We start from the raw sequence: 14010 nt of genomic DNA, 5'->3' as shown, positions 1-14010 counted from the left end.
CCTTATACACTACAGGATATGCTTATGGGGGGTGCTGTCTTGTACTACAGGATCTGCCTATGGGGGTGCTGCCTTATACTACAGGATCTGCCTACGGGGGCGGTGCTTCCTTATACAGTACAGGATCTGCCTATGAGGGTGCTGCTTAATACTACACAGTCTGCCTATAGGGGCACTGCCTTATATTACAGGGTCTGCCTATAGGGGTACTGTCTTGTACTATATTGAGGACTATCTGGCACATTATACTATATGGAGGTTATCTATGGGGCCATCATACAGTGTTAAAGCCATCAAACAGTTTGGAGTCTACTAAGGGGTCAGTATACTGTGTGGGTGGTACTATACAGTGAGGGGGCATCATACTGTGTATAGAGGAGCTGTACTTGGTGAGACTCGGGACATTATTAAATGTAAAGTGGGCACTTGTTATAGGGGAACTCTGGTTACTGTGACTATCAAAGGGGCACACAGGGCAATATTACTTTATAGGGGTAAAATATGGGCACTGTTTTCTAGGGCACTTGCACCCGGCATTACTATATTATAGAGGGGTGTTTTAGAATTTACACAGCAGGTGCAGTAATAGGGTCCCATACGGCAACAGCGGTTCAGTAATGGGGTATCGGGTGCAGTAATAGGGACCCATACGGCGCCAGCGGCTCCGTATTTGGGTATCAGGTGCAGTAATAGGGACACATACGGCAGCAGCTGCTCAGTATTGGGGTATCAGGGGCAGTAATAGGGACACATACGGCAGCAGCTGCTCAGTATTGGGGTATCAGGTGCAGTAAGAGGGACACATATGGTGCCAGCGGCTCCGTATTGGGGTAGCAGGTGCAGTAATAGGGACACATACGCCAGCAGTGGCTCAGTATTGGCGTATCAGGTGCAGTAATAGGGACACATATGGCAGCAGCAGCTCAGTATTGGGGTATCAGGTGCAGTAATAGGGACACATACGGCAGCAGCGGCTCAGTATTGGGGTATCAGGTGCAGTAAGAGGGACACATATGGCACCAGCGGCTCAGTATTGGGGTAGCAGGTGCAGTAATAGGGACACATACGCCAGCAGTGGCTCAGTATTGGCGTATCAGGTGCAGTAAGAGGGACACATATGGCGCCAGTGGCTCAGTATTGGGGTATCAGGTGCAGTAATAGGGACACATATGGCAGCAGCAGCTCAGTATTGGGGTATCAGGTGCAGTAATAGGAACACATACGGCAGCAGCGGCTCAGTATTGGGGTATCAGCAGGATGAGTCGTTTGTGCAGGTTGGGAATAGATGGTGATGGGGCTGAAAATATGAGAAGTGAAACGTGTCTTTGTTGTATTCTCTGCAGACGAGTCCTGGCTGGAAGAAGTTGTCATGTCGGTCTGGAAAAGATGGGAAAAGTGAAGGATTCCATCAGAAAGAATGTCAGCGGTAAGTCATTATCTGTAACTGTGCAGTGATCTCTTACATGTTCTGTAGGGCTGGTATCTACCACTGACCATATGGAGGAAATATCCATATTGGTCATTATATAGAGATTATCTTCAGTAACAGCGCGGTCATCTGCTGAGGTTCTCCTCCACTATTAGGGTGCGTCACCCAGCTGTTATCAGGGTTACCTGGTTAGGGGCCCACTCAGAAGCTTCGACCCCCCCCTGAATGAAAACCCTAGCTACGCCTGCTACATAGGTAATTGGTACTTATATTCACTATATAAGCTTTAAGGCCATGTGCACACGTTCAGTATTTTTCGCGTTTTTTTCGTGTTTTTTCGCTATAAAAACGTGATAAAAACGCTAACATATGCCTCCCATTATTTTCAGTGTACTCCGCATTTTTTGTGCAAATGTAGCCTTTTTTTTTCCGCGAAAAAATCGCATCGCGGAAAAAAAAGCAACATGTTCATTAAAAATGCGGAATTGCGGGGATTCCGCACACCTAGGAGTGCATTGATCTGCTTACTTCCCGCACGGGGCTGTGCACACCATGCGGGAAGTAAGCAGATTATGTGCGGTTGGTACCCAGGGTGGAGGAGAGGAGACTCTCCTCCACGGACTGGGCACCATATAATTGGTCAATAAAAAAAAGAATTAAAATAAAAAATAGTCATATACTCACCTTCGATGTCTTCCCGCCTCTCCGCTGCATGCTGCCGCTTCGGTTTCTATAGCTGTTGTGCGGTGAAGGACCTGCGATGACGTCGCGGTCTTGTGATTGGTCGAGACCGGTCATGTGACCGCTCACGTGACCGCGACGTCATGGAAGGTCCTGAACCACACCGGCATCTATAGGAACGGACGCCTGCAGGTGAGTATAACCATTTTTTTTATTATTTTTAAACATTCTATCTTTTACTATAGATGCTGCATAGGCTGCATCTATAGTAAAAAGATGGTCACACTTGTCAAACGCTATGTTTGACAAGTGTGACCAACCTGTCAGTCAGTTTTCCAAGCGATGCTGCTACAGATCGCTTGGAAAACTTTAGCATTCTGCAAGCTAATTACGCTTGCAGAATGCTAAAAAAACGCAAAAAAAAAATGAGGATTTCTTGCAGAAAATTTCCGGTTTTCTTCAGGAAATTTCTGCAAGAAATCCGGACGTGTGCACATACCCTTAACATTTAATCCCTGTCACTCACTTTTCCCCTGAGGGAGTCACGCTCTGTGGCGATAAGCGTGGGGCTTCTCCCTCCACCTATCATTTTGTGACCTGGCATCTCCTATCCAACACGTCTATTTACAGATTTTATGTAACCTCTTACTCTCCTAGGTCCTCTTTTTGTCCTTCCTTAGCCTGTGTTATATCCCTTAATCATAGGATATTATTTGATTCACACCCTCTTACATCTATTATCCTTTGGGATTTATATATATATTTTTGCTTTGGGGCATATTTGCTGAGGACTCCTCTTTTTTGTTCAAATTTATTCATGCGTACAGCTTGTTACCATTTAGTGGTTTCATTGTTATATCACTTGGAACAGTTTCTCTCTCTCAGGATAGCCTTTTGGTGCGTAATATCTATTGCTTACACCAGGGGCACACAGTGGAGGAGTCTGGTTGGTCTTTATCTGGCCTACCAGGTGTTATTTACAATAGCCCTCATAACTTTTTAATTGTTTTTAAATGTGTTTTTTGTCTTGCTTTATAGCTATTTTTAAATAGATTTGATCTATTTTATTAATAATGTTGATCCTAGCCATTTTGTACACACTTCTTCCTTCTCTTACTATTCAGTGCTTTAATAAGTGTGTGGCTAGTGATCCCATGTATTATTTTTGTTGTGCCCTCAGTGTTCATCCATATGAAATATGGCTTAGTGAGGCAGGTAGACTGAAACTATGAACAGTTGTTGAATTGCAAGCAATTTTAATTTTGTTTCTTTCCAGACCCATTCTTCCCCCTCACGTTTTTGGTTAATAGTTGGTTCCCTGGTATGCTGGATGACCTTTTTCAATCACTATTTCTTTGTGCTCTCTTGCTCTTTTGGCTTTGTGTCTACCATGGGATTCGGGTGCAGGTAGGTTGTTTTGAAATATTTATTTCATTTTGTAAATATAAAATAGCTTTAACCAAAATATAAATATATCGATGTAAGAATGACTTTATATTAAATTTGTATTATAAATTAAATTCATAGTCCAAAACTGTATTTAAAAAAAAATAAATATATGTATATACTCTGTGTGTATATATATATATATATATATATATATATATATATATATATATATATATATATATATATATATATATATATATATATATATATATATATATATATATATATACATACACAGTTAGGTCCATATATATTTGGACAGAGACAACATTTTTCTCATTTTGGTTATAGACATTACCACAATTTAATTTTAAACAAAACAATTCAGATGCAGTTGAAGTTCAGACTTTTAGCTTTCATTTGAGGGTATCCATATTAAAATTGGATGAAGAGTTTAGGAGTTTCAGCTCCTTAACCTGTGCCACCCTGTTTTTTAAAGGGACCAAAAGTAATTGGACAATTGACTCCAAGGCTATTTCATGGACAGGTGTGGGCAATCCCTTCGTTATGTCATTCTCAACTAAGCAGATAAAAGGCCTGGAGTTGATTTGAGGTGTGGTGTTTGCATTTGGAAGGTTTTCCTATGAAGTAAACATGCGGTCAAAAGTGCTCTCCATGAAGGTGAAACAAGCCATCCTTAAGCTGTGAAAACAGAGAAAAAACCCATCCGAGAAATTGCTACAATATTAGGAGTGGCAAAATGTACAGTTTGGTACATCCTGAGAAGGAAAGAAAGCACTGGTGATCTCATCAATGCAAAAAGACCTGGGCGCCCACGGAAGACAACAGTGGTGTGTGATCGCAGAATAATCTCCATGGTGAAGAGAAACCCCTTCACAACAGCCAACCAAGTGACCAACACTCTCCAGGAGGTAGGCGTATCAATATCCAAATCTACCATAAAGAGAAGACTGCATGAAAGTAAATACAGAGGGTTCACTGCACGGTGCAAGCCACTCATAAGTGTCAAGAATAAAAAGGCTAGACTGGACTTTGCTAAAAAACATCTAAAAAAGCCAGCACAGTTCAGGAAGAACATTCTTTGGACAGATGAAACCAAGATCAACCTCTACCAGAATGATGGAAAGAGAAAAGTATGGCGAAGGCTTGGTACAGCTCATGATCCAAAGCATACCACATCATCTGTAAAACACGGCGGAGGCAGTGTGATGGCTTGGGCATGCATGGCTGCCAGTGGCACTGGGTCACTAGTGTTTATTGATGATGTGACACAGGACAGAAGCAGCCAAATGAATTCTGAGGTATTCAGAGCCATACTGTGTGCTCAGATCCAGCCAAATGCAGCAAAACTGATTGGTTGTCGTTTCATACTACAGATGACAATGACCCAAAACATAAAGCCAAAGCAACCCAGGAGTTTATTAAAGCAAAGAAGTGGAATATTCTTGAATGGCCAAGTCAGTCACCTGATCTCAGCCCAATTGAGCATGCATTTCACTTGTTAAAGACTAAACTTCAGACAGAAAGGCCCACAAACAAACAGCAACTGAAAACCACCGCAGTGAAGGCCTGGCAGAGCATCAAAAAGGAGGAAACACAGCGTCTGGTGATGTCCATGAGTTCAAGACTTCAGGCAGTCATTGCCAACAAAGGGTTTTCAACCAAGTACTAGAAATGAACATTTTATTTAAAATTATTGAATCTGTCCAATTACTTTTGGTCCCTTTAAAAACAGGGTGGCACATGTTAAGGAGCTGAAACTCCTAAACCCTTCATCCAATTTTAATGTGGATACCCTCAAATGAAAGCTGAAAGTCTGAACTTCAACTGCATCTGAATTGTTTTGTTTAAAATTCATTGTGGTAATGTCTATAACCAAAATGAGAAAAATGTTGTCTCTGTCCAAATATATATGGACCTAACTGTATATATATATAATTGTCTAAGGGTTTGTCTGTGTCTGTCTGTCTGTCCTGGAAATCCCGCGTCTGATTGGTCGAGGCCGCCAGGCCTCGACCAATCATCGACGGGCACAGCATGGCGACAATGATGTCATAAAGGTTGCCTCGACCAATCAGCGACGGGCACAGTCTGCCGCGAATTCGCCTCGACCAATCAGCGACGGGCACAGTATCGACGTAGATGTCATAATGGTTGCCATGGCGACGATGTCATAAAGGTTGCCTCGACCAATCAGCGACGGGCACAGTCTGCCGCGAATTCTGGAATCATCATTGTCCATATACTACGGGGACATGCATATTCTAGAATACCCGATGCGTTAGAATCGGGCCACAATCTAGTATATATATATATATTTGTCTAAGGGTCACTTCCGTCTGTCTGTCTTTCTTTCTGTCTGTCTGTCCCAGAAATCCCGCGTCGCTGATTGGCGACGGGCACAGTCTGGCTGAGAATTAGTCCCTCCCTACTAACGTCCAGTCAGTGCCCGGCGCCCGCTCCATACTCCCCTCCAGTCAGCGCTCACACAGAGTTAATGACAGCGTTAACGGACCGCGTTATGCCACGGCTAACGCACTCCGATACCGCTGCTATTAACCCTGTGTGACCCACTTTTTACTATTGATGCTGCCTATGCAGCATCAATAGTAAAAAGATCTAATGTTAAAAATAATTAAAAAAGATAAAAAATCATTATATACTCACCTTCTGTCGGCCCCCCGGATACAGCCCAGGCCTTTCCCGCTCCTCGCGACGGTCCAGCCCATGCATTGCGGTCTCATGAGACCGCTACGTCATCATCTCGCGAGACCGCAATGCACTCTTGGGAGTGTCGGGCACAGTCTGGCCGCGAAATGGCCTCTCCCTACAAACGGCGACATTGGCGCAAGATTTAAATCCTGCTTCGCTGATTGGTCGCGGTCAGCCGGCGCGACCGATCAGCGACATTGGCGCGGGATCTAAAGTTAAAAATAATAAAAAAATAAAAAAGCATTATATACTCACCTTCCGGATCCAGCCCAGGCCTTTCCCGTTACGGTGACTGGTCCATGCATTGCGGTCTCGCAAGATGATGACGTAGCTCCCAGGCAGACCTTTATCCTGGGAGGATTAATTTTGCTCTCCCACAGGGATCAGAACAGGGTCAAGTCACTTCCAAAAACAGTCCCGTAAGGAAGGATCTTCACCACTCCCACCACTTGTTTAACACGCATGTGTAAAAGGTGACCTGCTGTTAGATACATGCGGAGTTCACTGTGTATACAAAACGCCCCGACTTTTCCCCCAGTTGGTTCTAACCTGTAGATCAATGATCCATGGATTAGTGTCACAAGCTCCCTGAGTCTAAAAGAGAGTCTCTGCCCAGTGTCCGTGGGTTTAGCAGTCAGGGAGCATTTGGCAGCCACATGTCCTGGCCTTTGGCACCACCAGCATCTAATAGCGGCAGCACCGCTATTCCATGAGACCGGTTTAGGGGAAACTAGTCTCCTGCCACCCTCACTCCAGGGTAACCCCTCAGTATGGGCTGACTGACCCCAGCTAAGGGTCGTGCTCCTTTACCTGACTCCTGGGCTTGCAGGGGCCGGCGTGATTCTCGCTGTCTCCCGTGATCTCGTCTCCCGTGATCTCGTCTCCCGTGATCTCGTCTCCCGTGATCTCGTCTCCCGTGATCTCGTCTCCCGTGATCTCGTCTCCCGTGATCTCGTCTCCCGTGATCTCGTCTCCCGTGATCTCGTCTCCCGTGATCTCGTCTCCCGTGATCTCGTCTCCCGTGATCTCGTCTCCCGTGATCTCGTCTCCCGTGATCTCGTCTCCCGTGATCTCGTCTCCCGTGATCTCGTCTCCCGTGATCTCGTCTCCCGTGATCTCGTCTCCCGTGATCTCGTCTCCCGTGATCTCGTCTCCCGTGATCTCGTCTCCCGTGATCTCGTCTCCCGTGATCTCGTCTCCCGTGATCTCGTCTCCCGTGATCTCGTCTCCCGTGATCTCGTCTCCCGTGATCTCGTCTCCCGTGATCTCGTCTCCCGTGATCTCGTCTCCCGTGATCTCGTCTCCCGTGATCTCGTCTCCCGTGATCTCGTCTCCCGTGATCTCGTCTCCCGTGATCTCGTCTCCCGTGATCTCGTCTCCCGTGATCTCGTCTCCCGTGATCTCGTCTCCCGTGATCTCGTCTCCCGTGATCTCGTCTCCCGTGATCTCGTCTCCCGTGATCTCGTCTCCCGTGATCTCGTCTCCCGTGATCTCGTCTCCCGTGATCTCGTCTCCCGTGATCTCGTCTCCCGTGATCTCGTCTCCCGTGATCTCGTCTCCCGTGATCTCCTCTCCCGTGATCTCCTCTCCCGTGATCTCCTCTCCCGTGATCTCCTCTCCCGTGATCTCCTCTCCCGTGATCTCCTCTCCCGTGATCTCCTCTCCCGTGATCTCAATCTGCGCATGTGCTGCCTTGGCTGCCATTTTCGTGAAGCACACTGAAGTGAAATCAGTGGGAAGGAGGACTCCGGTCAGTGCTGACATCTTAGGAGACCCCCTCCTCCCAACACAGGGCCCGCAGCATCGTCCCACTTCTGCTGCGGGGCTCCTTAAGCAGCGCCCCTGCCTCCTGTGACTCCACTCCTCCGCAACAGCCACCCACTCCCCCATTAAGCTACGTTTTTGATTATAAAACAAACGCACCCTCACTTCCCTCCCAAACTTATGGGAAAAGTGTCTTATCTTAAAAATGCGGTATGTGTGTAATATATATTTGGGCACCCCTGGTTAAAATTTCTGTTACCGTGAACAGTTAAGCAAGTGGAAGATTAAATGATCTACAAGATGTCTAAAGTTAAAGATGACACATTTCCTTTGTATTTTTGGCAAATATATAGTCATTTTTAAAATAACAAAAATGTAAATGGGCTGTTGTAAAAGTTAGGGCACCCTTGGAGATTTGTATGCTGAGTTAGCTTTTACTAAGGTTTCAGACCTTAATTAGCCTGTTTTTTTAATGACTTGTTCACTATCATCTTTAGGAAAGGCCAGGTTATCCAAATTTACCAGCTTTAGGCTGTGTGCACATGATGCGGATTTAGTGCGGATCCGCATCAGATTTTTCAGCGCAGAAACGCTGCAGTTCTGCACTGTGATTTACAGTACAATGTAAACCAATTGGAGACAAAAAAGGCTGTGCTAATGGTGCGGAAAAATCCGCATGAAATCCGCTGCGGATCAAAAGAAGTAGCATGCTACTACTTTTGTGTGGAACTGCAGCGTTTCTGACCCCTTCCGTGACAGAAATCCGCAGGAGTAAAAAACGCAGAAAATACGCACAAAATCCGCATAAATTCCGCAACAAAAATGCACAAAATCCACGGAAAATCCGCACCTGCGTTTTCTGCCAGGAGATGCAGATTTTGTGCGGAAAATTCTGCACCCCAATCCGCAATGCAGGCACATAGCCTTATAAAAACCCAGCCGCCTGTAACTTTGTGCCAAAGAACAGCAGCTATGGGTTCTTCTAAGCAGCTGCCTAGCACTGTGAAAATGGAAGAGGCCCACAAAGCAGGAGAAGGATATAAGTTGATAGAAAAGCATTTTCAAGTTGCCCTTTCCTCAGTTTGAAATGTAATTAAGAAATTGCAGTTAACAGTAACTGGAGGTAAAGACAAGGTCTGGAAAACCAAGCAAAACTTACTTGAGTGAGAGCTCACGCGTAGGATTGCTAGAGAGACAAATCAGAACCTCCACTTGACTGCAAAAAGACCTTCAGAAAGATTTAGTAGACTCTGGAGTTGTGCTACATTGTTTTACTGTTCAGACACCCCTGCACAAAAATATTGCCTTCCTGGGAGAATCATCAGAAGAAAACCACTTCAGACTACCTCATAAGGTGCAAATGTTAACACAATCGTCAGTAAATATATAAACATAAGGCGACTCAAAATCATATTATTACTTTTGGAGAACAAAGAGTCAAAAACTGTCCAAAAAGGTAACATTAAAACATGTTTATTGGTAATTCAACTTTGCATATAAGCACATATATAACACATATGGAAAAAACTTCATATAATAAAATGGTAGATTGTGACTGTCACACAGTCACAATCTACCATTTTATTATATGAAGTTTTTTCCATATGTGTTATATATGTGCTTATATGCAAAGTTGAATTACCAATAAACATGTTTTAATGTTACCTTTTTGGCCAGTTTTTGACTCTTTGTTCTCCAAAAGTAATACTCATAAGGTGCAAGCTGAAGGTTTTACAATGGCCTTCACAGTCCCCTGATCTGAATATCATTGAAAATCTGTGGCTACAACTCAAAATAGGAGTGCATGCGAGACGACCCAGGAATCTCACAGAACTTTCCAAGGAAGAAGGGATGAAAATCCCTCAAACAAGAATTGAAAGACTCTTGTCTGGCTACAAAAAGTGTTTACAAGCTGTGATACTTTCAAAAGGGGGTGCTATGATATTAACCATGCAGAATGCCCAAACTTTTGAATCAGACCTTTTTCCATTTTGCGTTTTTTAAAATGAAAAAAAACAACTTTTTTTTTCTTAATACAAAGGAAATTTGTCATCTTTAACTGTAATAACTCAACACACAGCCATTAATGTCTAAATCGCTGGCAACAAATAGGAGCACACGGAAAATAGCCAAATTAGTCATTTTCTTCCCCCAATGTCTTGTGGCTCATCAGTGTTACAAGGTGTCAGGTGTGAATGGGGAGCAGGTGTGTAAAATTTGATGATCTCGAATAGTGGTCTGTGGAAGTTTAACATTGTACTTCATTGCCAGGAACTCTCTGAAAAAAGAATTGTTGCTCCACATAGAGATGGTCTAGGCTATAAAAAGAATTCCAAAAAACCCTGATACTGAGGTGGTGCTCTGCTGAGGTATTCATAATGCAGACTGCTGACAGATCACTGATCCCTTAGTGACCTGCCCCCTAGTTTATATAATGAATATGAATGAAAAAAAAAAAAACCCTCCTGCAGGCAAGTGCCACCCGTAGCACCTGCACAGCAACATAATCTCTCATATACTGTGTACATAATTAATATGTTTGAGGTTATCCTGATATTCAAAAAAAAATCCATTTGACAATGGCACCCGCCCAGTAGCAGCTTTCGGTGATCCGATAAGCAGCTACTGTGCAGGCGCCAGCTTGGAAGAGGTTTTTTTTTTTTTCTCCAGCAAGATGGCACCTGCGCAATAGCAGCTATTGGTGATCACCACTAGCTGCTACTGTGGTGCCATCTTGGAGGAGGACATTTTTTTTTTCTAGCAAGATGGCGCCACCAGCACCTGTGCAATAGCAGCTATCGGATCTATATATACCGATAGCTGCTGTTGCGCAGGCGCGGCGTGCGCTAGTATTTTCAAATGGATTTTTTTTTTATATATCAGGATAACCTCAAACATATGAATTATATACACTGTACACATGCGATTATGCTGCAGTGCAGGTACAAGGTTTTTTTTGTTTCAATATGTATATATAATATTAATTATGCAAACTAGGGGCAGGTCAGTGAGGGATCAGTGACCAATCTGCAATATGAATATCTAATCAGAGCACCACATGAACTCCCCGCCCCCTCCAGGCCAGCCCCTGGGCACGAGCATATCATTAACCCCTTCCCGACCTTTGACGCACACGCTGCGTCATGAAAGTCGGTGCCAATCCGACCTGTGACGCAGCGTATGCGTCATGGAGGGATCGCGTCCCTGCAGATCGGGTGAAAGGGTTAACTCCAATTTCACCCGATCTGCAGGGACAGGGGGAGTGGTGCTTCAGCCCAGGGGGGGTGGCTTCACCCCCTTGTGGCTACGATCGCTCTGATTGGCTGTTGAAAGTGAAACTGCCAATCAGAGCGATTTGTAATATTTCACCAAAAAAAAGGGTGAAATATTACAATCCAGCCATGGCCGATGCTGCAATATCATCGGCCATGGCTGTAAAACCTAATCTGTACCCCCCCACACCCACCGATCTCCTCCCCATGTGGTCCGCCCCCCTAAGTGGTCCTGTCCGCTCCCCCCGTCGTCCTGTCCGCTGCCCCTGTGCTCCGGTTTCCCCCCCCCCCCCCCCCCCCCCGTGATACGATCACCCCCCCTCATACTTACTGGGCCTCCCAGTGTCGGTCCGTCTCCTCCATGGGCGCCGCCATCTTCCAAAATGGCGGGCGCATGCGCAGTGCGCCCGCCGAATCTGCCGGCCGGCAGATTCGTTTCAGATATATTTTTGATCACTGCGATATAGCCTATCACAGTGATCAAAATAAAAAAAATAGTAAATGACCCCCCCCCCTTTATCACCCCCACAGGTAGGGACAATAATAAAAATAAATAAAATATTTTTTTTTCTTTTTCTACTAGGGTTAGGGTTAGAACTAGGGTTAGAACTAGGGGTAGGGTTAGGGCATGTGCACACAGTGCGGATTTGGCTGCGAATCCGCAGCGGATTGGCCGTGGATCCGCAACGGATTGGCCGCTGCGAATTCGTAGCAGTTTTCCATCAGGTTTACAGTACCATGTACACCTATGGAAAACCAAATCCGCTGTGCCCATGGTGCGGAAAATACCGTGCAGAAACGCTGTGTTGTATTTTCCGCAGCATGTCAATTTTGTGCGGATTCCGCAGCGTTTTACACCTGTTCCTCAATAGGAATCCGCAGGTGAAATCCGCACAAAAAAAACACTGGAAATCCGCTGTAAATCCACAGGTAAAACGCAGTGCCTTTTACCTGCGGATTTTTCAAAAATGGTGCGGAAAAATCTCACACGAATCCGCAAAGTGGGCACATAGCCTAAGGGTTAGGGTTGGAATTAGGGCTAGGGTTGGAAATAGGGTTAAGATTAGGCTTGTGGTTAGGGTTAAGGATAGGGTTAGGGGTGTGTTGGGGTTACAGTTGTGGTTAGGGTTGGGATTAGGGTTAGGGTTAGGGTTGGGATTAGGGTTACGGGTGTGTTGGGGTTAGGGTTGTGGTTAGGGGTGTGTTGGGGTTAGGGTTGTGATTAGGGTTATGGCTACAGTTGGGATTAGGGTTAGGGGTGTGTTGGGGTTAGTGTTGAAGTTACAATTGAGGGGTTTCCACTGTTTAGGCACATCAGGGGTCTCCAAACGCAACATGGCGCCACCATTGATTCTAGCCAATCTTGCGTTCAAAAAGTCAAATGGTGCTCCCTCCCTTCCAATCCCCGACGTGTGCCCAAACAGTGGTTTACCCCCACATATGGGGTACCAGCGTACTCAGGACAAACTGGGCAACAACTATTGGGGTCCAATTTCTCCTGTTACCCTTGCGAAAATAAAAAATTACTTGCTAAAACATAATTTTTGAGGAAAGAATTATTTTTTATTTTCACGGCTCTGCGTTATAAACTTCTGTGAAGCACTTGGGGGTTGAACGTGCTCACCACACATCTAGATAAGTTCTTTGGGGGGTCTAGTTTCCAAAATGGGGTCACTTATGGGGTGTTTCTACTGTTTAGGCACATCAGGGGCTCTGCAAACGTAACATGATGCCCGCAGACCATTCCATCAAAGTCTGCATTCCAAATCGTCACTACTTCCCTTCTGAGCCCCGGCATGTGCCCAAACAGTGGTTTACCCCCACAGATTGGGTATCAGCGTACTCAGGAGAAACTGGACAACAACTTTTGGGGTCAAATTTCTCCTGTTACCCTTGGGAAAATAAAAAATTGTGGGCTAAAAAATCATTTTTGAGAAAAGAAAAATTCTTTTTTATTTTCATGGCTCTGCGTTAAAAACTTCTGTGAAGCACTTGGGGGTTCAAAGTGCTCACCACACATCTAGATTAGTTCCTTGGGAGGTCTAGTTTCCAAAATGGGGTCACTTGTGCGGGAGCTCCAATGTTTAGGCTCACAGGGGCTCTCCAAACGCGACATGGTGTCCGCTAATGATTGAAGCTAATTTTCCATTCAAAAAGCCAAATGGCGTGCCTTCCCTTCCGAGCCCTGCCGTGCGCCCAAACAGTGGTTTACCCCCACGTATCATCGTACTCAGGACAAACTGGACAACAACTTTTGGGGTCCAATTTCTCCTATTACCCTTGGGAAAATAACAAATTCCGGGCTAAGAATCATTTTTGAGGAAAGAAAAATAATTTTTTATTTTCATGGCTCTGCGTTATAAACTTCTGTGAAGCACCTGGGGGTTTTAAGTGCTCACTATGCATCTAGATAAGTTCCTTGGGGGGTCTAGTTTCCAAAATGGGGTCACTTGTAGGGGAGCTCCAATGTTTAGGCACACAGGGGCTCTCCAAACGCGACATGGTGTCCGCTAACGATTGGAGCTAATTTTCCATTCAAAAAGTCAAATGGCGCGCCTTCCCTTCCGAGCCTTGCCGTGCACCCAAACAGTGGTTTACCCCCACATATGAGGTATCAGCGTACTCAGGAGAAATTGCCCAACAAATTTTAGGATCCATTTTATCCTGTTGCCCATGTGAAAATGAAAAAATTGAGGCTAAAAGAAATTTTGTGTGAAAAAAAAGTACTTTTTCATTTTTACG

General features: G+C 45.0%; 1 protein-coding gene across 4 annotated transcripts in view; it reads left to right on the top strand.

The window, feature by feature from the left end:
* The window catches only part of TMEM181 (transmembrane protein 181), a 260203-nt gene that overhangs the window by 182283 nt on the left and 63910 nt on the right, over positions 1 to 14010 (top strand). For all 4 annotated transcript variants that reach the window (XM_077283281.1, XM_077283284.1, XM_077283282.1 and 1 more), the window contains one exon: positions 3387 to 3517. In XM_077283281.1, coding sequence (XP_077139396.1) covers positions 3387 to 3517 — 131 coding nt within the window. The remainder of the gene's footprint in view (positions 1 to 3386; positions 3518 to 14010) is intronic.

Source organism: Ranitomeya variabilis, chromosome 2 (assembly GCF_051348905.1).
Source record: "Ranitomeya variabilis isolate aRanVar5 chromosome 2, aRanVar5.hap1, whole genome shotgun sequence".
Lineage (NCBI taxonomy): Eukaryota > Metazoa > Chordata > Amphibia > Anura > Dendrobatidae > Ranitomeya > Ranitomeya variabilis.
Note: the sequence above shows the minus strand (reverse complement) of the source record. Positions and strands in the feature narration are given on the sequence as shown.